Source organism: Empidonax traillii, unplaced genomic scaffold (assembly GCF_003031625.1).
Source record: "Empidonax traillii isolate 1590-97213 ecotype Southwest subspecies unplaced genomic scaffold, ASM303162v1 scaffold1348:size125593, whole genome shotgun sequence".
Classification (NCBI taxonomy): Eukaryota; Metazoa; Chordata; class Aves; order Passeriformes; family Tyrannidae; genus Empidonax; species Empidonax traillii.
The window spans coordinates 52,932-75,185 of NW_020956541.1; the positions used below are offsets into that span (position 1 = coordinate 52,932).

At 39.0% G+C, this 22,254-nt stretch overlaps 1 protein-coding gene across 1 annotated transcript in view; it reads left to right on the top strand.

Moving 5' to 3' along the window:
* The window catches only part of LOC114069732 (transportin-1-like), a 55,742-nt gene extending 38,233 nt beyond the window's left edge, over window positions 1–17,509 (top strand). Inside the window, 13 exon segments of the mRNA XM_027906736.1 lie at window positions 206–431; window positions 1,362–1,533; window positions 2,327–2,413; window positions 3,175–3,344; window positions 3,411–3,420; window positions 3,496–3,654; window positions 3,745–3,832; window positions 4,714–4,812; window positions 5,022–5,117; window positions 7,921–7,996; window positions 8,912–9,011; window positions 10,458–10,532; window positions 17,377–17,509. Coding sequence (XP_027762537.1) covers window positions 206–431; window positions 1,362–1,533; window positions 2,327–2,413; window positions 3,175–3,344; window positions 3,411–3,420; window positions 3,496–3,654; window positions 3,745–3,832; window positions 4,714–4,812; window positions 5,022–5,117; window positions 7,921–7,996; window positions 8,912–9,011; window positions 10,458–10,532; window positions 17,377–17,484 — 1,466 coding nt within the window. The 3' untranslated portion in view covers window positions 17,485–17,509.
* Window positions 17,510–22,254: the final 4,745 nt, after the last annotated feature.

The following is a 22,254-nucleotide window of genomic DNA, read 5'->3' on the forward strand; positions in this document are numbered from 1 at the left end:
ATGTAAATTTCATTGGGGATTTTAATTACTGTTCATGGTGTGGTTTCTTTTTAGGACAACATAAAGTAGGTATACTTGCTTTGTATATTGGTAAAATGCATTACTACATGATAGAGGATGAAAATATGTCCCTTCTAGGAAATAACAAAAAGTTCTATTATGTTTTCTGATTTTTCTACTGTAATAGCTATATTTTTCCTTCTAGGCTGCATGCAGGGTATGGTTCCATATCTTCCTGAGCTGATCCCTCACCTTATTCAGTGCCTTTCTAATAAAAAGGCTCTTGTGCGCTCCATTACTTGCTGGACTCTTAGTCGCTATGCACACTGGGTAGTTAGTCAACCCCCAGACACACACTTGAAGCCATTAATGACTGAGTTGCTAAAGTGCATTCTGGATAGCAACAAGAGAGTACAAGAAGCTGCCTGCAGGTGAGCCAAAGCTTAAACAAAAAGTACTATCCATGACACTGCTTTTTCATGGGAAAATATTTTAATTCCTTTACTGATGAATGTATGACTCCATTTCTAGCTCTTAATGTTTCTTAATTTTTTTTTCCTTTTAAATTGGAGTAGGTTCAACTTCTTCTGAAGTCGTCACAAATAACTCTGAGTTGTAGTAAAATCAAAACAGATAATTTGTCCAGTTTGTTTTTAGAATATATGAATAATCAAACTAAACAATCTATTGCAGTAAAAGAAATTATCTGCATGTGACACCTATTTTTTTTCAATATTTGAGGTTTCATTGACCAGAAATCTGGCTTTATAGGCCTATGAATGAGGTCAATACTGGAAAACTATACTATCATTGCATTAGCAATGTTTATAGTTAGCTCAGGATTACCAAAACATTTGCATTACAATTATTTCAAGGGATATTTCCTTTCTCTTGAAAGGAGATCCTTGGAGGTAAGATTCCCTTCTCTCCCTTGTCTGCTGATATTTAAAAAAATGGACACACCATTAATGAAATGAATACATCTCTTGTGCAGGAAGCTCAGCAAATAAAACTTTTACATGTCAGTTCGTGTGGGGCAAGAGTGTACACAGTAGACTCCCAAGAAAGTTTGTTCATAAAGCAGGATTAGATCTGTAGCATATATACATAAAAGGTTTTTAACAGAATATTTTTAAATTTTGCTCACCACAGTGTAAGAGCTGAATCTTTGTGTTCAATCAAAATAGACTGAGTTTCTCAGTAATACCATTTTGAAAACATACCTTGGATGAATTTAAAGGCTAAATACAGTTCTACGTTTGAACAGGAATGGGTAGTGTGGGGCATTTTGGGGTGGTCTTGTTTTGTTCTTTCCAAGATACTGACTTTTCTATTTATGGTGGGGTTTTTTTGTCATTCAGTGCCTTTGCTACTCTAGAAGAGGAGGCTTGTACAGAGCTTGTTCCTTATCTTGCATATATACTTGACACTTTGGTCTTCGCATTTAGTAAATACCAGCATAAAAACCTGCTCATTCTTTATGATGCTATAGGAACTCTAGCAGATTCTGTAGGACATCATCTAAATAAACCAGTGAGTATACCTTATGTTCTGTAGAAACACTCATCATATATTTAAAAAGTGGTTTGATGGGGTTTGTAGTGTGATTTATATGTTATAAAACATAAATTCTGGCTTCAATAATAATAAATATTTACATGTAAAATACACAGACTGTATGTAATTTTCCCACTACACAAATATTCTCCATTTTGAATAAATGATTGTGTGTTTGGTGGCTCTGTTGTCTCTTTGGATACTTTCTGGAAGCAACAGTACTACAGGGATGCCTTGTTCAATGTCCTTGTGACTGTGACAGCAGTGGTAGGGAAAATGAAATATTTTGTACAGAATTACTAAACATGCCCTTCTGGAGGGATAGAAAATTGCTTTCTTTATGGATGGATAGTTGATTGAGGAAGAGGTTTCAAGAACTTGGGGGGATAGGGTTGTATCATCAAGGCAATGGAAGATGATTGAGAAAAGCAGGTGGCAGATGCACAACCAAATTGTATTGCTCGTAAAAATGTTTTCTGTAGCCCCTGAGTCAATCGTTTAGATTTGTAACAACCCAGGCAGATATTAAAAGTTGCCAGACTGAAGCCAGTGCTGGAGGAAAAGATTTGTTCTGCAAAGATACTTATGTGCTTCAGCAAAAAATCTTAAAACATAAAGTTCTAGTATTAAACTACTTCTACATATTGCAACAATGATTACAGTATATCAATTTCCTTTGGCTGAAAAAGTAGAATATATCAATTTTCTAGCTTTGAAATAAACTAGTATGCAATTGTTTCAGTAGCTGATGCATTTTCATCTTAAACAGGAATATATTCAGATGCTAATGCCTCCATTAATCCAGAAGTGGAACATGTTGAAGGATGAAGATAAAGATCTCTTCCCTTTATTAGAGGTAAATATTAAAATTTGAATGTGTTTTATCAACTTCTTTTGTGAACTACCCCTTTTACTAAGGATGCTCCTACTAGGAAGTATGACTATGAAAACTGTCAGTGTTAGGTATTTCCCATTATGGAGAAAATATTACAACAATAAATGAGAAAATTTTGTGACTGAGGAAATGTCATTAAGTTTAGCAGAAATATTTAAGATTTATTTTTTCCTGCCATTCTTGATTGTTTTCTTTGGGATTATTTGTTTTTTTAAAAAGTTGTTCCATCCCTGTTGTTCTTGTCTTTTTCTCCTTGCTCTCTCTTTGTCCCTCCATTAAAACAATTATCAACAGTCTTAAGTTATGAACCAGACCATGTAGTTCATTCTCTGTACTTTCCAAATGTGAAGCAGGAAAACACGTCTAGATAAATTAGTTTCATAATTCTTGGATAATGTTAGGGCTTATACATTGCCAGGATACTGAAGTTTAGTGTAAGTGCTAGCTGAATTATAGTAGTCTTCATATGAACTCTTGGCCACCTCAAAGAAGATTCTGCTCCTGAGAAATTTTCTCAATTGACATACATAGGAGAGAGTAACAATTACATAACAGTTGCCTTGTCTCAGCTAATCGGTACTACCTTTACAGGTTGGTTTTACTTAGTTACTTGTGGGTATACTTAAAGGCTTTTACTTTACCTCACACAAGTAAAAGGTACTTGGGGGAGGTAAGTTAGTGTCTATCCTGCTTTTTTTTTCTTCTTCTTTATTTTATTCCAGTGCCTGTCGTCAGTTGCTACTGCCTTGCAATCTGGCTTTCTTCCGTATTGTGAGCCTGTGTACCAGCGTTGTGTAAATCTGGTGCAGAAGACTCTTGCACAAGCCATGGTATTTTTCTATTGCTATTCCAGTGTTTTCAGAATATCTCCTTAAACCAATGTATTAACTATGTAAAGTTAGTGGTTTGCAGGGAGATTTAGTAGTATTAACTGTTGAATATTTAAATGAAGCTGCAGTTCTGAAACTGTTTGTTTTTACTTTTATGCATAACCATGAGAAAATCTAATACTTATTTTGAAAAAGCATAATTATTTGTTGCAGCTGCACAATGCTCAACCAGACCAATATGAGGCTCCAGATAAAGATTTCATGATTGTGGCTCTTGATTTACTGAGTGGTTTAGCTGAAGGACTTGGAGGTAACATTGAACAGCTAGTGGCTTGCAGCAATATCCTGACGCTAATGTACCAATGCATGCAGGTGAGAAACCTGTTTAATCCAAGAATTTTCTTTCTTAAAAGAATCAGAAACACTTCTAGAATTGTTAGGTTTTTTTCTTCCTCTCTTTAGGATAAAATGCCTGAGGTACGGCAGAGTTCTTTTGCGTTGTTAGGTGATCTGACAAAGGCGTGTTTTCAGCATGTTAAGCCTTGCATCGGTATGTTTCTTTTACATATTAAATACTTAACTTGTTTTACAAACTGATAAGAGGCTGATTTAGCTATTGTTAAGTTCCCTTTTTTGTGGCATGCCCTGTCATGGTGTTGTAAGTTTTCATTTTCTTCTATTAGCAAGGGTCTGTAGCAAAAGTTCATTTTGCTGCTTGATTTTTGTAATGTAACATGCTTCCTGTTTTGCTGGAATATGGCAAAACAGATGTACTTTGACTGCAATTGTAACAGTTGCTTTCTTTAGTAAATTCTAGAATTTGTGGGGTTTTTTTTGTTCTACTAGAATCCATGAATGCTTGGATAGGCTTGGAATTTGAATTTTAGTGAAATATTAGTCACAAAGACAGATTATAACATCTGCCAAATAAATTTTAGTCAAGACTGTGATTTTCTTTCTAGGTTTCATTTTTGTTGGTTGTTGGTTTTTTTTTTGGGGGGGGGGGATTGGTGTTGTATTTGGTGCTTTTTTTGTTTTTGTTAAAGGGGGTGTTTGTTTTGGGGGGAGGGTGGTCATTCTTTTTTTTCTTTTTTTTTAGCACAGTTAAATACATAGCTATCCAGGTGTGCTTTTTTTCCCCCACTCCTGGGAAGGGAATAAAAAAGGGGTTTAGAGTTACATAAATGTAAAATCTATTAGAAATATTTTTAAATCATAGTTTGCAAAGATTTGCATTGATCTGCTGAGGTTGTATCATCCAGGTTAATCTGATATCTATAAAAAATACAGTTCTTATTAATTCCGGTGTAATGCTTTATGACAATTTAAATATGCTTTACATGATTTTAAAAAAACTCGCTTGTGATCTTACAATAAAGGAACAAGATGGTTGTATTGTGTGATGAGATTTTAAAATGTTGTTCTTTCTAGCTGATTTCATGCCCATTTTGGGAACAAATCTAAACCCTGAATTCATTTCTGTGTGTAACAATGCAACCTGGGCAATTGGAGAAATCTCCATCCAGATGGGTAAGATTCTTTTTTTCTTTGAATATTTGCATATTTAGAATGGTTTGTCTGGGTTGGGTTTTTTATTATTATTTTTAGTGATGCTTTCATGCAAAAAAAATTAAGTTTTACATTCTTGTCCTTGACAGTAAGTTCAAGATACCAGATCTAAATAGATTGTGTATATTAATGGTCATTTTCTTCTCAATGTTTCTTTTTGGCTGTTTCAGGTATAGAGATGCAGCCTTATATTCCAATGGTGTTGCACCAGCTTGCAGAAATAATTAACAGACCCAACACACCAAAGACATTGTTAGAGAACACAGGTATCCAAAAATTGAACCATTTATGGTGAAGGGAATTAGAGGGGTTTTTTTCTATAATGATTTCAAAAACTCAAATAGAACTTATTGCTATGTATTTGGCTTTTATAAGCAAAAACAAATGTTTTGCACAAGTTCTTACAAGTCTCAGTCTTGCAGAAAAACATGTCATATATCTAGATTATTAAAGTTATTGCTTTTTACCTTTATAACATTTTATATTTATTTATCATCTATTTAAGTATTCTTCCAATTTTATTTATGGATACAATATGACAAATGTATGCAGTAACACTTAAAGACCTAGTGGCTTTACACTGATTTTAATATATGCTTGTCCTTACACATACAAACTGTATGTATGTCTAGTGTTTGAAACAAATGCAATTGGCATATATATAACAAATAATTAACTCTTTGGATTTGCAGTAATGCGCTTTTCAAACAATATTAATTTGTAGTAATATGCACAAAAATATAGATCTGTGATGGCAGTTTTAACCACAACATAACTGAAATTCTGTATAATTTTATTACCTGATCACTTAAAAACAAATTTCTGAAAAGAAGTCTTAACAGTGGCGTGTACATTTCTATGTTCTGGCCAGCTGCTTTGCCTTCCAAATTGGGAGCAGTCCCCAAATGCCTTATTGAAGTGGAATTTCTGAGACTTGTTCTTTTGCATTTATAGAGGGCATGTTCTGGTATGAAGAGCACCTTCTATACTTCAGCAAAACTTTATTAATAATTTAACAGGTTTCTGATTTACTATTTTAGTGATTGAGAATATTTTGACTTTTTTTCTGTTTGAAAACTGCCTTGTAAGAAAAAATGATAGTTTAGTCATTATACTGGACATAATTGAAAATGACGCAAATTCACTGCTAGTTACATTTGGGCTTGAGCTGAGATAAATTGGAATTTCTTTCTACGTGTATTTTTACTCCAGTATTCTCTACACCCCATCCCCTTATTTACTATGGAAGGTGAACTTGAAGGATAAATTGCCTAGTTTTCTGGCATATTATAGGTGCTGCTTTTTTAAAAGATATTTTTCGCACTAATTACTTGTTATGAAATGCACCCTGGAATAATATAGCAAAATTAATTTTCTTTCCCCTGCCTCAACCCTCTTTGTCTGCACTGATGGATTTGTAATATCTGTAGCTGAGAAACATCCAGTACCTAAAAGTTTACTTCCATCACTGCTAGAGAATTTTTTTAAGTAACCAAACATTAATTTTTTTTTAGTATCTTAATAGTTACTTTAAATGCAGATGCATAACTACAAATAAATTGTGAGTGTGGTTTACTTTTAAGTTTGTTGTGGAATATTGTGCTGTATGCCATTGGTACATGCAAGGGTATTACTGTTTTCTGCTGTAGGTTGTTATGTAATGAGCTATGAAAACACTTCTCTTATGGAAACATATGAGATCAGCTTAATTAAAAGTAGTTGCATAGAAAATAATGAGTACATGCCAAAAAGTTAAGCTTTGACAGAAATTACTATTCCTTGTACAGACTCTACCTGTGAGAATTTACAGATAAACCTTAAATATGCATTTTCATTTGGAAGTATCACTTCAAATGCAGTTTTATGTTGGATCAGCCAAAAATTTGACACTGCATATTGAAATCAAGTAATGTCTGGGCAAAATAGTACATTACCACTAAGGTGCAGCTTTCATGGAATGGGTACATTTTAAACTGCTAGTGTATCCTAAACTAAACTTTTATTGGAGAAAGCATCATCTGTTTTATTGCATGTTTCATGAAACTGTTCACAAATGCTCGTTAATTAGTGTTGCATAGTATGTCCCTTAAACATAGGTTTCCTTTCTCTGCTTCATATAAATCTGATGGATTTTAGTATTATTCATGTATTTTGCTTCAAGTAATCCTGATACATTATTTCCCACCTTCTCTTTTTTCTAAAGATTAATCTTTTGTGAGTTGAGCAAACACCATTAAAACGCATGATGATATTTTCTTCAGTCTGGACCTCAGAACCAAGGACCACACTACCTAATCATTCAGAGAAGCAGTTTTGCTTTTCATGCGTCCTTATGCTTTTGTATCAGAAGTCAGATTCTTATAGAAGTTTTATGAGGAAGTTTTTTTGAACAGGAGAAATATTGGGATTAAAAAATTAATTTTCTCCAGTCACTTGCTGTGAGCTAGCAACCCCTTTAATTTCTCAAGATTATGAAGAAAGCAAATATTTGGGGCTCTTTGAGAGTGTTTAATCTATTTAGTGTTTATTAGATAGACTGCAATGTATTCAATGTAAAAGTGTTTAGAAATATATTTTTACTGATAGATAGTAGGCCTATTAAAATCTTGAATTCTAAATATTGAAAAAATAAAATATTTAACTCTACTTGATACTAAAGCTGAAAATAGTTAATTCCTTTCTGTCAATAGTATTCATAATAATACTTTTTATTAAAAGCTTTGAAGGGCATGGTAGGTAAATTTACTGTAAGAGATGATTCTGAAGAGGGCAGAATGCTTACATCAGAAAGCCTTTGCATTTTAAATTGTGTTTTTTGGTGTTCTCTCATTTACTTCTTTAATTTTATTTTTACCCTGGAGAGTATACCATGTATGTTGCTGCCTCTTATTCAAGGGGTGGTAATTGACAGCACTGGTGAAATCTTTTGTTTACTATCATATACAGATTCTGTTTGCTTCTGTTTCTAAGTTATTTGTTGTTTTTTTCTTTATTTTTTCTCCTCCCCCCTCATTTGCTCATGTCTTGGTTGGCGTTTGGTGGTGTATAACCGTGATTGCATTACCTTAGCAATAACAATTGGTCGTCTTGGTTTCGTTTGTCCTCAAGAGGTGGCCCCCATGCTACAGCAGTTTATAAGACCCTGGTGTGTATTATTCAATTTTTTTTTAATTCATTTTTCTTTTCTTTTTCTTTCTTTCTTTCTTTCTTTCTTTCTTTCTTTCTTTCTTTCTTTCTTTCTTTCTTTTTTCTTTTTCCTTTCTTTTTCTTTCTTTCCTTTTCTTTCTTTCTTTTTCTTTATTTCTTTCTTTTTTCTTTCTTTCTTTCGTCCCTCCTTCCCTTCCTTCCTTCCCTTTCTTTCCTTTCTTTTCTTCTATCTCAGTTTTAGATATATTTTCAGTTGGTTACAAAATCTCAATCCTTAATCATTGCCAACCATGTGACTAATCTTGTCCTATCAGGTTTGTGAGTTTTTAGTAGCACTGTCATGTATTCTTTATGTTGTGGCTAACAACTAATTTAGGCATGGGATAAGATTGTCACATGCTTGCATGTTAAAGCTTGACTATGAAAAAGCATTTTAAAATCCATGAGAATGATAATACAATGCATGCAAATACTGTAAAATTTGTGCATTACTTAAAATTCAGTCTGAGGTTTGAATTGCTGTAAGGAATATGTTTCTAGACTTGTTATGTATAAAATATCTTGCTTGCTGCTGTAAAGGTTAAATAACTGTTCTTTAAGTGGTATCTCATGTAATGTTCACTTCTAATAATGATAGTTTCTATAAATATTTTATATACATATTTCTTTTTTTTTTTTAATAGAATACAGGTCACACTTTGTATATAGTGCAACAGAAAAGCAAGATTCTGTAGATGATACGTAATGGGAATATACTTGTAAAGACTGTGTGCAACAAGTATCTAAGTGTTCAAAAGAGTTTTCATATAATCTTATCAGTGTGACTTATTCCATTAAATGCTGTAATCTAGTCCTGACTTGACTGAATGAAAAAGTAATAGAATTAGCTAAGTTTTGCTCTCCAACTTGCTAGGTGCACCTCTCTGCGAAACATAAGAGACAATGAGGAAAAGGATTCAGCATTCCGTGGGATATGTACCATGATCTCAGTCAACCCCAGTGGAGTAGTCCAAGTAAGATACATAAATCGATCTTAACTTCCTTTTTCTTTACTCATGTGAAATTTAGTGAAAGCTGTATATGTAGTATGAAAAAAATCAGCTTGATATTGCTTCCCTGTAGTATGTGCTGTAACTGCTTTTTAGACATTGAGACCGAAATGTTTATATATCAAATTATCATGGTACTTCAGAATTTCTGCTTCAGTAGTTATTACTTATGGAAAGAAAAAGACAGTATTGTTAAATTCATTTTTTGTCTTTTACTTACAAGGAACATGTAAATAATGAACTTTGATTAACTGTATTTTGATACTTCTATCAGTCTTTTTAATGTTGAGGATACAAGGCAAAAGTTGATACGCTAAACCCTATTTTTCAGATACAATCTAGGCTTTTAAAAAAGAAACTGAACAAAAACAATAACCACCCCTTCATTCTTAAAACTTGGGTAGGGAAGATTCTCTTTCAACTTTGCATATATTGCTTAAATAGTCAATATGACAAGGGCGATGCACCTCTTTAAAATAAAAGGTACATCTCAAGAATAAATGATTTTCTCTTTAGTCTCTGCAGCTCCAAAGTAAAGCTATACAAAGGTAATATTTTCTAAGAGGAAAATGAAAGTGAATTTCCCTCTCCTCTGTCTGGAATCTTTCTCCCTGAAACACAAGAATTGAACCTCGATCTTGTTTTGAATTTTACAGTTTATTTCACTTATCCCTTATTTTGTACTTAGCATTTCCTTCTTCTGCTGTCTCTTCTTTCACACAGCTTAAAGGGAGGGAGTAATTAAGGTCTCTTTTCATTATCCCAGCTCTCCTCCTATGTAGCTGTGATCCTCAGTTCCTATCCAAAAACGTGCATAATAAACTTCATCATTAAGACTGATGTTTAAATGGTATAGTAGGAGGTAATGCATAAGAGCAGATGAACTAAACATAACGATTTTGGGGTGGCTTTAGTTTTGAATCTGTATGATAAACATTCTGTGTATCCCAGAAACAACTTCTGGCTTTGCTTAAAGAAATATAACAGCTTTTTTTCCTAACTGAAAGTACATGAGAGTAAGTTGCAAGTATGGTTCTGAGTTTGTCGATTGTTATTAAGGTGATTGGATGTCAAACTCGGAATGTGTACTGAAAGAATTAGTTAAACAAGTGTGGTGTGGGAGGGGAGGAGTTGTTTGTTGTTTGTTTTTTTTTAATCTGTGGTAGAATTTAATAAAAAATCTGATTAAACAAAGGTATTCCGACACTCAGCTATTTTTGTTTCCATACACTTAAGCATACAATAACTTACCATTATTGTCTGAATTAACTGGAAAATAAAGGCCTAAAACCAGATGCAGTTGTGCATTAGGATCAAATACCCTGCATATATCATAGAATGAACATTGAGCATTGTTTTCAGACCTATAAATTTAAAATTTCTAACCTATGTTCTTGTTTAATCTTATAGGACTTTATTTTCTTTTGTGATGCTGTTGCATCATGGATTAACCCAAAAGATGATCTCCGAGACATGTTCTGTAAGGTAATGTTTCTAGTATGACAGTATATCTGAACTGTGGTTACTTTGGATCCTTTGTTTCTTTCTTGTTTTTATTTCCATTATTGGCACTTTCTGTATTTGTGGTCGTGAATGCTTTCTTGCATAGTCATAAACTTTCAAACAAAACATCATAAAAATAATAAAAGTGTTTTACCTATATTTTCTTACATGCTTTCAGGCTATTCCAAATTTCTTTTTAAAAGCATTGAAAAGTTCACTTGAGATTTTATTTGACAGGATATTCATCCTCAAAGAGCTTTTCATAATGTCCAGCCTCCTACATTTTGACTGCATTTGGAAGAACAGGGGGGTTTATACCACATAGGAGACTTTTTTTCATTTCTTTTCCTTTTCTAGAAAATGAGATACGTGTGGTTTAAGACCTGCCCCCCACCCCAAGACGCATATTTTTTTTTAGAAATATCTAGAAAAATGAAAATGAAAAATCTTCCAGTAGTATCCTGATCTATTTATCTTGCTTTAGCTGAAAATAAATTTTTGGGACTGCTTAACCCTCCTAGAATTCCTCTTGGATAAGCAGGCCTTCAAGAAACTAGTAAACAGTGATAGCCAAGAACGCATCCCTAGACAAAGTGTCAATATAATTTAAACCAAAAGACTGTTTGTCTTGTGTAAAATTAAAAACCACACACAGAGAAAGTAATATATTGTGTTTTGGCACTAGTGTCTTCAGTTAAAAACCAGAATAAAATAAACTTATTTCAGTTACAGCTGTTACTGTTCAGTAGTATGGCTCTCCTCATATGTTGTAAAGTGAAATCTTTGGTTTTAGGAAGGATGTACGTCAAAAGTTAATGGTGCTCTTAAAGCTAAAATGGAGCATATTTCTAAATACATACATGGATCATGGGTCAGTATTGGCACTTCCTCTTCAAGTAATTCCAGGTGCATACATCAGAACGGACTAGAACATTTGAATCCTGTCTTGAGGAGCAAAGACAAAAATCTCCCTGTCCTAGTTAGGCGAACAATTATCTGAGAGGCTTTGAAGGAACATCAGTGTCAGGAAATGCATGACTGTGAGTATTCTGGCATCAACAGAAGAAAACAAGAAATACAAGCTTAAAAGAAAGTCCAGGATGCTGTCTGTGGTGGTTGTCCAAAGCAGTTCCAGTACATGTTTCTGTCCTGGTCCTTCAGCATTCAATACTTGCTTCAATAAGCTATGCTCCTCTTTTTCAGATTCTTTCCACTATATCCACGTGGGATCTAATGCATTCTAACTAGACACTGTTTCTTGGTTACTTAGCACAGGACATCCTTGCTTTCTTAAGTGTATTTTTTGTGCTTTTTACCATGCAAGGACAGAGACAAAGCTTTCTTCAAGTGATGACATACAAATTTTTTAGATTACTTCCTTATTGGAGTGAGTTTTTATGCTATTTGAATATGTGATTACTGTAGTCCACTTACATATTTTCCAACAATAATTATGCCTTTTAGAAATAATGGGAAAAAAAATTTGTAGTCCCACTAGGCCTTTTTCTTGCTAGTGGATTGTCCATTGTTTGGTTTTTGGGGTGGTTGGGTTGGTTGGTTTTGGAGCACTAGAGCTAAGAGAGAAAATACCCCTTCCAAGAGCACAGGTACATGATCTGCCAGTGTTGAGATCCGATACGTATCCAAAGAACTGTATCATGATTTATAAAAGCAAGATATCTGAAGACTGTAGCTGAAGCTCACTTGCTAAAACTGTCCTTGTCATGGGTTTGCTCTAGGCCAATTTTCTCTCACCCCCCACACAATTGCTATAGGTTGAGAAGGTTTATGCAGATAAAAGAGACCTGATTGGGGAGAATAATATTAGGATTTATTACTAGCAAGATAAAAACTAAAGAACTATATCTACAACAATTCTAATTAGGCAAAAATACTATATATTTACAGAAATATCCATTCCCCCTTGTACCAGTTCAGGAGGAGAAGCAGTCTCTTTCTCTCTTTCTGGAGCTCCAGGTCTTTTAAATAATTTTGCAGCACTCAAAAGTTCTCCTATTATCTCTAGGACGACAACTCCAATGTGTTGCAGCTGGAACTGTTTCTCTCTCTCTTCTATGTCGGCCTCAGGGCTGGGCCTACTCCCCTCCTGGGCTAAGACCGAAGGCTGGGGGGTTACTCGGGCCCTGTAGGGTCTTCCATGGACTGCAAGGGGACACTTGCCTACCATGGATCTTCACCACAGGATCACAAAAGATAATGGCTTTTGAGTCCACCCCTGTTTCCTATGGGGTCCCTTCCCACAGGAGAACAGTCTTTGATAGACCTGTCCGATGTGGGGTCTTCCATTCTCTGCTGTCCCTCCGGGTCACAAATTCAGCTGCACTAGCATGGAATCCTCACTCAGATCCCAACATCTTACCCGAGCCATTCTGCTCCAGTGTAGGTCTCTCTCCATGAGCTTCCTTGTGCATCCACTTACTTCAGTGTAAGCTCCTCTATGAGCTGCAAGGGGGTCTCCTCACCCCAATAATCTTCCACAGGTGTCAGGGATTTTAGTTTTCAGTCTTTTCCCTGCTGAAGGGAGAGAGAGCGAGAGAGGGGGGGAAAAGCAGCCCCCCCTTCAAGCTACTCTTCTCTCTCCTCCGGCTGCCAGCTTTGACCTTGGAGGCTGTGCTCTCTTTCTCTCTGGGATTCCTTTTGCAGCACGTCTTGTGCAGGTTCTTCTCTAAAGTTTTTTTTTCTCTACTCTGTTACAGGAGAGAAGGGGGGCTTCAGTGCCACACCTGCCCACGGCCCAGGGCCGGGGGAGGAGGGGGCCCTGGCCCACGTGGGGCCTGCCGCCTCTCCTACATGGCTACAATTTCATCTGTGCAACCACCTTCTCTTCCGTTTTCTTAAATATGTAATTGGCAGAGGCGTTACTAAAACTTTTGATTGGCTTTTTCTCCAGAAACCCACCTGGAGAAAACTATTTTCAGCCCCAGCGGCAGAGGTGGTCAGTAAACCCATGACAGTCCTGTAAGATAATTTTTTTAAAGTGTTCCTTTTTTTGTACCTGAACATTCTTAGATTTTTTTGGTAGTTTCTTGGCAGCTGGACAATCAGACTTTTGCTTAGAAAAGAGGTGAATCTGCCTGTGGAAGGTCCCTTTCAGGAAGAAAAGCAATAAAACTTATGACACTGTAATGTTATTATTGCTTCATGCTGTTTAGGAACAGCTCTGCTTAGAAAATTGTGTTTAGGGTGAACTCAGTACCATGAGCTTTAATTTTGACATTGCCTTTTCTGTGAGGATGTTTTCATGACAGACTGTTCCACAATTAAGTACCTTTGAGTTTAAAAAAGAAAAACAACCCAAAACTTTGAAGACTCTAGACTTTTTTCTATTAGGAAGAGCCATTTAATCTGGTTTTATTCTTTTGTTTGTTTGCCTTTTAACCTGCTATTTCCAAGCTAAAATACTAAGATGTTTTTGACAGTATCATTCAGTTTTGGTAGCTTTCAGTTAATTTATTACATTGGAGGGTCCAGGCTGAAACCTATAGATTTGATTTTTTTTTTCCCCTCTTTCCATCTTATGCTGTGGATCTCTGTTCTTTCAAAACACAAAAGATTTTAATAGCTTCCTTTTTAGTAATAGTTGTCTACAGGTTCCATGGAAAAAACACAGCTCTCCCAGGATACTTTTTTTTTGCAAGAAATTTATAGGCATTCATTCTGTCAAATGCTGGCGGTGGTTCTGGCTCAGCTTTCCTCCCAGAACATATTACATGTTTAAAAAAATAAATGTGAACACAGTAATCTTAACATATAAACTGTGTCAATTGACAAAATGATTGGCCTAACTCTAGGTTGTCACCATAGTCATCAAAACTACATACACACGTGTATATTTATATAGAAGATATATTTATATTTTTATGCTAATCTGTGTGGGTAGCTATATTGTATATGTCACTGTTAACTGAAATGCTTTTGTTTTTTTTTCCTTTAAGAAAGACATTAAAATCAAAGAATTACAGAATCTCAGTAGAGTGGAGTAGAGGGGGAGAATCCCCTCCCTTGACCTGCTGGCCATGCCTCTTTGGATGCAGCCCAGGATGCAGTTGACTTTCTGGACTTCAAGCACACATTGCTGTGTCATGTCAAGCTTTTCATCCACAAACACCCCCATGTCCTCCCCAGTGCTAGTCTGGATCCATTCTCTGCCCAGTCTGTACTTGTGCCTTGGATTGCCCTGGCCCAGGTGCAGGACCTTGCACTTATAGAAGTGACCTTAAAGATCATGTAGTTCCAACTCCACTGCCATGGACAGGGACACCTTCCTCTAGACTAGGTTGCTCAAAGCCTTGTCCAACCTGGCCTTGAACACTTCCAGGGATGGGGCATCCACAACTTCTCTGGCAACCTGTTCCAGTGTCTCCCAACCCTCACAATAAAGAATTTCTTCCTGCTATCTAATGTCATCCACCATTGTTGTAACCTTATCATATAAGGCCACCAAATTTGTGAGGCATGATTTGTCTTTAGTGAAGCCGTGGCTGTCCCCAATCACCTCCTTTTTTTCCACGTGGCTTAGCATAGTTTCCAGAAGGATCTGCTCCATGATCCTGCCTGGCACCAAGGTGAGACTGAGCAGCCTGTAGTTCCCTGGGTCTTCCATATTTCCCTTTTTAAAAATGGGGTTTATGTTTCCCTTTTTCCAGACATTGGAAACGTCACTGGACTGCCATGACTTCTCAAATAGGATGGACAATGGCTTAGCCACTTCCTCTGCTAATTCCCTCAGGACCCATGGATGTATCTCGTCAGGTCCAATGGACTTGTGCACCTTCAGGTTCCCTTAAATGGTCTTGAACCCAGTCTCAATCCCTGCTTTTACCTTTTGCAACTTGGGCAATGTGGTTGGAATTTTTGATGGTTAAGATTGAGGCAAAAAAGTAATTGAGTACCTCAGCCTTCTCCATGTCCTGGGTAACCAGGTCTGTATCCTTTCTGAGAGGACCCACATTTTCCACAGTTTTTTTTTTTTTAATCTCTGATGTACCTAAAGAAGCTTGTTTTGTTACCCTTGATGTCTTTGGCCTGGTTTCATTCTATCAGGGTTTTAGCTATCCTAATCTGATCCCTGTCTGCTCAGACAATCTCTCTGTATTCCTCCCAGGCTACCTTTCCCTGCTTCCACCCTCTGTAAGCTACCTGTTTGTGTTTAAGTTTGTCCAGGAGTTTCTCTTTCATCCACACAAGTGTTCTTCCCTGATTTCCTCTTTGTAGCAATGAATTGCCTTTGAGCCTGGAGGAGACCATCCTTGAATATCATCTAGCTCTCTTGGGCCCCTTTTCCATCCAGGGCTCTATCCCACTGCACTCTACCAAGCAGATCCCTGAAGAGGCCAAAGTCAGCTCTCCTGAAGTCCAGGGTAGTGAGTTTGTTTTGCGCCCTCCTCGCTGTCCCAAGGATCTTGAATTTCAGAGCTTCATGGTCACTGCAGCCCAGGCTGCTCAAGAGCTTCATGTTCCCCACCAGTCCCTCCTTGTTGGTGAGAATAAGGTCCAGCATAGCACCTATCATCATGGGCTCCTCTATCACTTGGAGGAAGAAGTTGTCATCAACACATTCCAGGAATCTCTTGGATTGCCTGTGCCCTGTTGTGTTGTCCCTCCAACAGATGTTGGGGTGGTTGAAGTCATCCATGAGGATCAGAGCTTGTCAACTTGAGGCTACTCCTATCTGTCTATAAAGGGCCTCATCTGCTTGGTCTTCCTGGTTGAGTGGCCTGTAGCAGACTCACACTATAATGTCATCTGTCCCTGCCCTCCCTTTAATCTTTACCCACAAGCTCTCAGTCAGCTCCTCATCCATCCCTAGATGGATCTCCATGCAGTCCAGCTGGTCATTGACATAGAGGGCAACACTCCCTCCTCATCTACCCTGCCTGTCCTTCCTAAAAATCCTGTATCCTTCCATTCCAGCACTCCAGTCATAAGAATCATCCCACCACATCTCTGTGATGCCAATAAGATCATAGTCCTGCAGGTTTGCACGTCTCTAGTTCCTCCTGTTTTTTCCCCATGCTATGTATGTTTGCATAGAGGCATTAAAGTTGGGCCCCCAATGAAGCTGACTTTCTGTCTGGAGTGGCTGGAATTCCTTGGTGCTGCCCTTCAGGTTCTGTCTGGCTGACCTTTGATCCCCCTCTAGGCTCTGGGCATCTCTTGCTTGCTCTAGCATCTAACTGGTATGAGTGGGATGGCATATCATCCCTTACCTTATCACCATTAAACGTGATAATATCCCCCTCCCCTGTCATATCTAGTTTAAAGCCCTATCAATAAGCCCTGCTAGCCCTTGACCAAAGAACCTCTTCCCTCTTTGACAGAGGGGAATCCTGTCTGAATCCATCAAGCCTGATGCCATGTAGCCCATCGCATTATCAAACAAACCAAAATTTTAGTGGTGACAGCAGCCATGGAGTAATATATAGACTGGGTCTGTCTGTTTCTTCCAATGTCACTGCCTGCAACTGGAAGAACAGAGGAAAAAATAACCTGTGTTCCTGCTTCCCTCACCAACTGTCCCAAAGCCTTAGTCTCTTTTGATCACCCTTGGACTCTGCGTTGAGACTTCATCACCATGCACATGGAGGACCAGCAATGGGTATTATTTCAAAGGCTGAGCCAGGCTAGGAAGTTCCCTGGACTTCCTTTTTTCCTTAGTAACATTTAAGTATTAAACTGAGGAATTCAAATGGACAGATGCACAATCCAGCAGTTTGTGGCTTACTGCATATGCTGCTAGTAAATAATGATCATGTATCAGTTGTTTAATGATTATCTTGATTTCTCTCCCTCCTCTCATTTGTAGATTCTTCATGGATTTAAAAATCAAGTTGGAGATGAGAATTGGAAGCGTTTCTCTGACCAGTTTCCTCTTCCCTTAAAAGAGCGCCTTGCAGCTTATTATGGAGTTTAACCTTATGCACTTTAGCTGCAGTCCCATATCTAGAGGTAAGCACACAAATCTTCCTTGCTAAACAGAGCTGTATAACAAGTCTTCCTCACTGTTTACATTATATGAAACATATTTAATTCACTAGGCTAAAATTTTTCAGATATGTTGGAACCACTATCTTTCTCTACACACAGTAGTTTCTCAAGATAAAGTTGGAAATGTAGGTGTAACAAAGTGCCTGTTTAGGTTTAATAAGTAAAATGATTATTATAATCCTCAAGCCATCATACTGAAGTTACAGGCTCCCTTATGTCTTATGTATTAGTAGATGATGGACGTGGTCTAAGCCAGGCATATTTGCCTAGGATAGGAAAGCAAATTTGTTAAGACACTTTAGCCATGAGAAGTTAAATATATTCATCATCATCATGGCTGGGCTTCGCGAACGAAGATTTGAGAAGGGCTCTACCCACGCTTGCTACAAGCGCGATGATGGCTAAAAAGGCCAATGCGAGATAGACAAGTCCGGTTGCAGAAGGCACAGCAGAAAGACTCCCCAGGTGATATCGACAAGACGTGATTCTTTCTGCGCTGTCTTTTATCCTCGAGAGTGATCCTGCGTGTGTTCTCAAAAGAGGCAGCAGCGTTATAGATAGTGTGTCTCCAGGCCTCCTGATTGGAGGCCAGGGTAGACCAATGGTGATGATCAATATGGCCAAGGCTGAGGGATTGTTTTAGGGAGTCCTTGTATCTCCTGTTTGGGGCTCCTCTCTTGAGGCAGCCAGTGGCAAGTTCCCCACAGAGCACAATCTTAGGGAGGCGGCAGTCCTGCATCCTGGAGATGTGCCCTGCCCAATGCAGCTGTGTTCTCAGCAGCATGGCCTCAATGCTCGTGACTGCTGCCTGTTCAAGGACAGACATGGTCACATAATCCGTCCAGTGGATGTTTAGGATTGTATGGAGGCAGCGCTGATGGAAGTGTTCTAAGAGACGCAAGTGGTGGCGGTAAATGACCCATGATTCAGATCCATATAAAAGAGTAGAGAGTCCAATGGCTCTGTAAACGCTGATCTTTGTACTTTTCTTCAGGTGTTTGTTTCGTCAAACTCTTTTATGGAGTTTACCGAAAGCACTGTATGCCTTTGCTAACCTGTTGTCTATAATACATACATAACCACATACTATATGACCTTTGCATTGAATAAAAAATGTTATGCAATCATAGAATATGCTGAGTTGGAAGGGACCCATAAGGATCATTGAGTCCAACTCCTGGCCCTGCACACGACCACCCCAGGAATCCCACCATGTGTCTGAGAGCATTGTCCAAATGCTTATTGAACTCTGGCAGGCTTGGTGCTGTGACCACTTCTCTGAGGAGCCTTTTCCAGTGCCCAACTACCCTCTGGGGAAAGAGCCTTTTTCCCAATATCCAACTTAAACCTCCCCTGACACAGCTTCATGCAATTCCCTTGGATTCTATCACTGGTCACCAGAGAGAAGAGATCCGTGCCTGCCCCTTCGCTTCCCCTCATGAGGAGGCTGAATGAGCTATTCCTCATACAGCTTCCCCTCTGGGTCCTTTGCCATCTTTGTTGCCCTGCTTTGGATGTTCTCTAATAGCTAATATATTGTGGCACCCAAAACTGCACACAGTACTCGCCATGAGGCTGCACCAGTGCAGAATAGAGCAGGACAATCACTTCCCTTGACTGGCTGGCGATGCTTTGCCTGATGCACCCCAGGACACACTTGGCCCTCCTGGCTGCCAGGGCACACTGCTGACTCATATTCAACTTACCTTCAGGTCCCTTTCTGCAGCGTTGCTCTTCAGCCTCTCATTCCCCAGTCTGTACATACATCCAGGGTTGTCCTGTCCCAGGTGCAGAGTCTTTGTGAAACTCCATAAGGGTGGTGATTGTGCAGCCCTCTCATTTGTCAAGGTCTCTCTGCAGGACCTCCCTACCATCGAGGGAGTCAACAGCTCCCCCCCAGCTTTGTATCATCTGCAAAGTTTCTTAGCATCCCTTCGAGTCCTGCGTCCAAGTTATTTATGAAGATTTTAAAGAGAAATGGGCCTAAGATGGAACCTTGTGGAACCCCACTAGTGACTGCTTGCCAGCCTGATGTTACCTCATTCACTATTACTCTTCGTGCCCAACCTGAGAGCCAGTTGCTTACCCATCACATGACCTGTTTATCCAGCTGTGTGCTGGACATTTTGTCCAGAAGGATCCTGAGAGAGTATCGAAAGCCTTACTGAAATCCCAAACTGTCTTCCCTGAGTTAATGAAGTTGATTACCTTGTAGTAAAAGGAAATTAAGTTTGACAAGCAGGACTTTCTGCTCTTGAAGCATGCTGGCTGTGACCGTTGACTGTGTTGTCCTTCAGGTGTTTTTCATTAACTCACAAAGTAATGCTACTGCATTGGCGGATGGGGGCAAAGCAACTGACATTGTCTGCCTGGACTTCTGCAAAGCATTTGACACTGTCCTGTATGACGTCCTTGTCTCCAAATTGGAGAGACATGGATTTGATGGATGGACCACTCTGGATAAAGAACTGGTTGGATGCTGCACACAAAAAGTTGTGGTCAATGGCTCATTGTCCACGTCTCTATACCCCCACAAGGGTTTTACAAGCCAGTAGGCATCGCTGTGGATTCTTTGCACCCAGCAAACACCAACCCACAACTTAAGTGAAATACCACTCAGTAGGTTTTAAGTTACCCACAAGAGGAAAAAAGAGTAAAGGAAGAAAAGAGAGATTAAGAGAAGAAAGAATAAAGAAAAAAAGAGAGGAAAGAAAAATATAGTTACCACCAAGAGGTCACATGTTGGCAGGTTCCAGGAGAGCAGGCCAAGCAAGATGGAGACCTTGTGTGTCTCTGTTTAACAGAGAGTTTGGCTACCATGGCCACTCCCTCCAGGCAGGACATTTTGTTCACTGACCATTCAGTGTCCTCCTAGCTGAAGTGAGGGGTGCTGTAGCCAATCAGAGGCTCCAGGGGTTGTGATGTGGGTGGGCTACCAGTCAGGCCTTCCTTGATTGACAGCCCAGCCACGTGGCTCACATGCCATGTGGGCTCCATAGACTCAGCCATATTGGCTGCAGGCCATGTGCCTTACTGCCATGAGGCTGCAGGCCCAACCATGGCCCCTCCCCCAACACACACACAGACAGACAAGATGGTTGATTCAACCCATCACTCAAACAACTCAGCGAGATACAAATCTGGACTCTAACAGGTGGGCCAATGCAAACCTCATGAAGTTCAAGAAAGTGAAGTATAAGGTCCTACACCTGGGTCAAGGCAATCCCAGGCACACCTACAAGTTGGGTGGAGAAGTGATTGAGAGCAGCCCTGTGGAGAAAGACTTGGAGGTTGATGGTTGATGAGAAACCCAACATGAGCCAGCAGTTTGCACTCACAGCCCAGAAAACCAACTGAATCCTGGGCTGCAGAAAAAGAAGCGTGGCCAGCAGGTCAAAGGATGTGAATCTGCCCCTCTACTCTGCACTTGTGAGACCCCACCTGAAGTGGGTGCAGTTCTGGTGCCCCCAACACAAAAAAGGCATGGAACTATTGGAGCAAGTCCAGAGGAGGGCCACAAAGTTAATAAGAGGACTGGACCACCTCCCTTACAGAGACAGGCTGGGAAAATTTGGGCTGTTCAACCTGGAGAAGAGAAGGTTGTTTGGAGATCTCATAGCAACCTTCCTGTAACTGAAGGGGGCCTACTGGGAAGCCAGAGAGGGACTCTTCATCGGGAACTGTAGTGCTAGGACAAGTAGTAAATGGTACAAACTGAAAGAGGGGAAATTTAGGTCAGATATTAGGAAGAAATTCTTCACTGTGAGGGTGGTGGGACACTGGAACAGGTTTCCCAGGGAGGTTGTGGATGCCACAACTCTGGCAGTGTTCAAGGCCAGGTTGTATAGGGCCTTGAGCAACCTGGTCTAGTGGGAGGTGTTCCTGCCCATGGCAGGGGGGTTGGAACTAGATGACCTTTAAAGTCCATTCCAAACCCTTAACATTCTATGATTCTACGATTGGTGTCATTGTCCTGGCTGGGTGCTCTATACTGGACTCCTACTATAGCATCTGCATTATTTGTCTCTTAATCCTTACCCAGAGGCTCTCAATTGTCCCATTGCAAACTGCAAGTTCCATACATTCCAGCCCCTCCATTACATACAATGCCACACCCTGCCTTGCCTGCCCTGCCTATCTCTCCTAAAGAGACAGTAACCATCCAACATGGCACTCCAGTCACAGGACTCATCCCACCAGGGTTGGCTTATGACAGTGTGTCATGGTTTAGGAATAGTACTCCCCAGTTCAGTGCCCCCACCAAGACTCTCCCAAACCACACAACCGCAGGTTGAGATGAGAACAATTTACTGGAAACAGCAATGAGATACGAAAGTAACAGCAACAGTATCAATAACGTGTCCCACTTTAAATGAGACACAGGTCTTTTGCTGAGGATGAGTTATGAGAAAAGACCCAAACTCCTCCCTCTAAGCAATTAAAAATCCAAAATTAAGAGGCTCCGATTGAGAGAAAACAAATTATGGAAAAGGAAAAAATAACAGCCCTTTATTAATAGATATGTGTGTATTAACAGAAACAACAAAAAGAAACAAATAAAACAGCCAAACAATACTCCTATACTCACAAATAATCCCCTTCAAAAACCAACCGATAAAGAGGCAAAGGGAAAAGTAAACAGTTCAATTTGTGCCCTTTGGTGCAACTCCAACCACAGTCAACAGGGGGTGCCGTT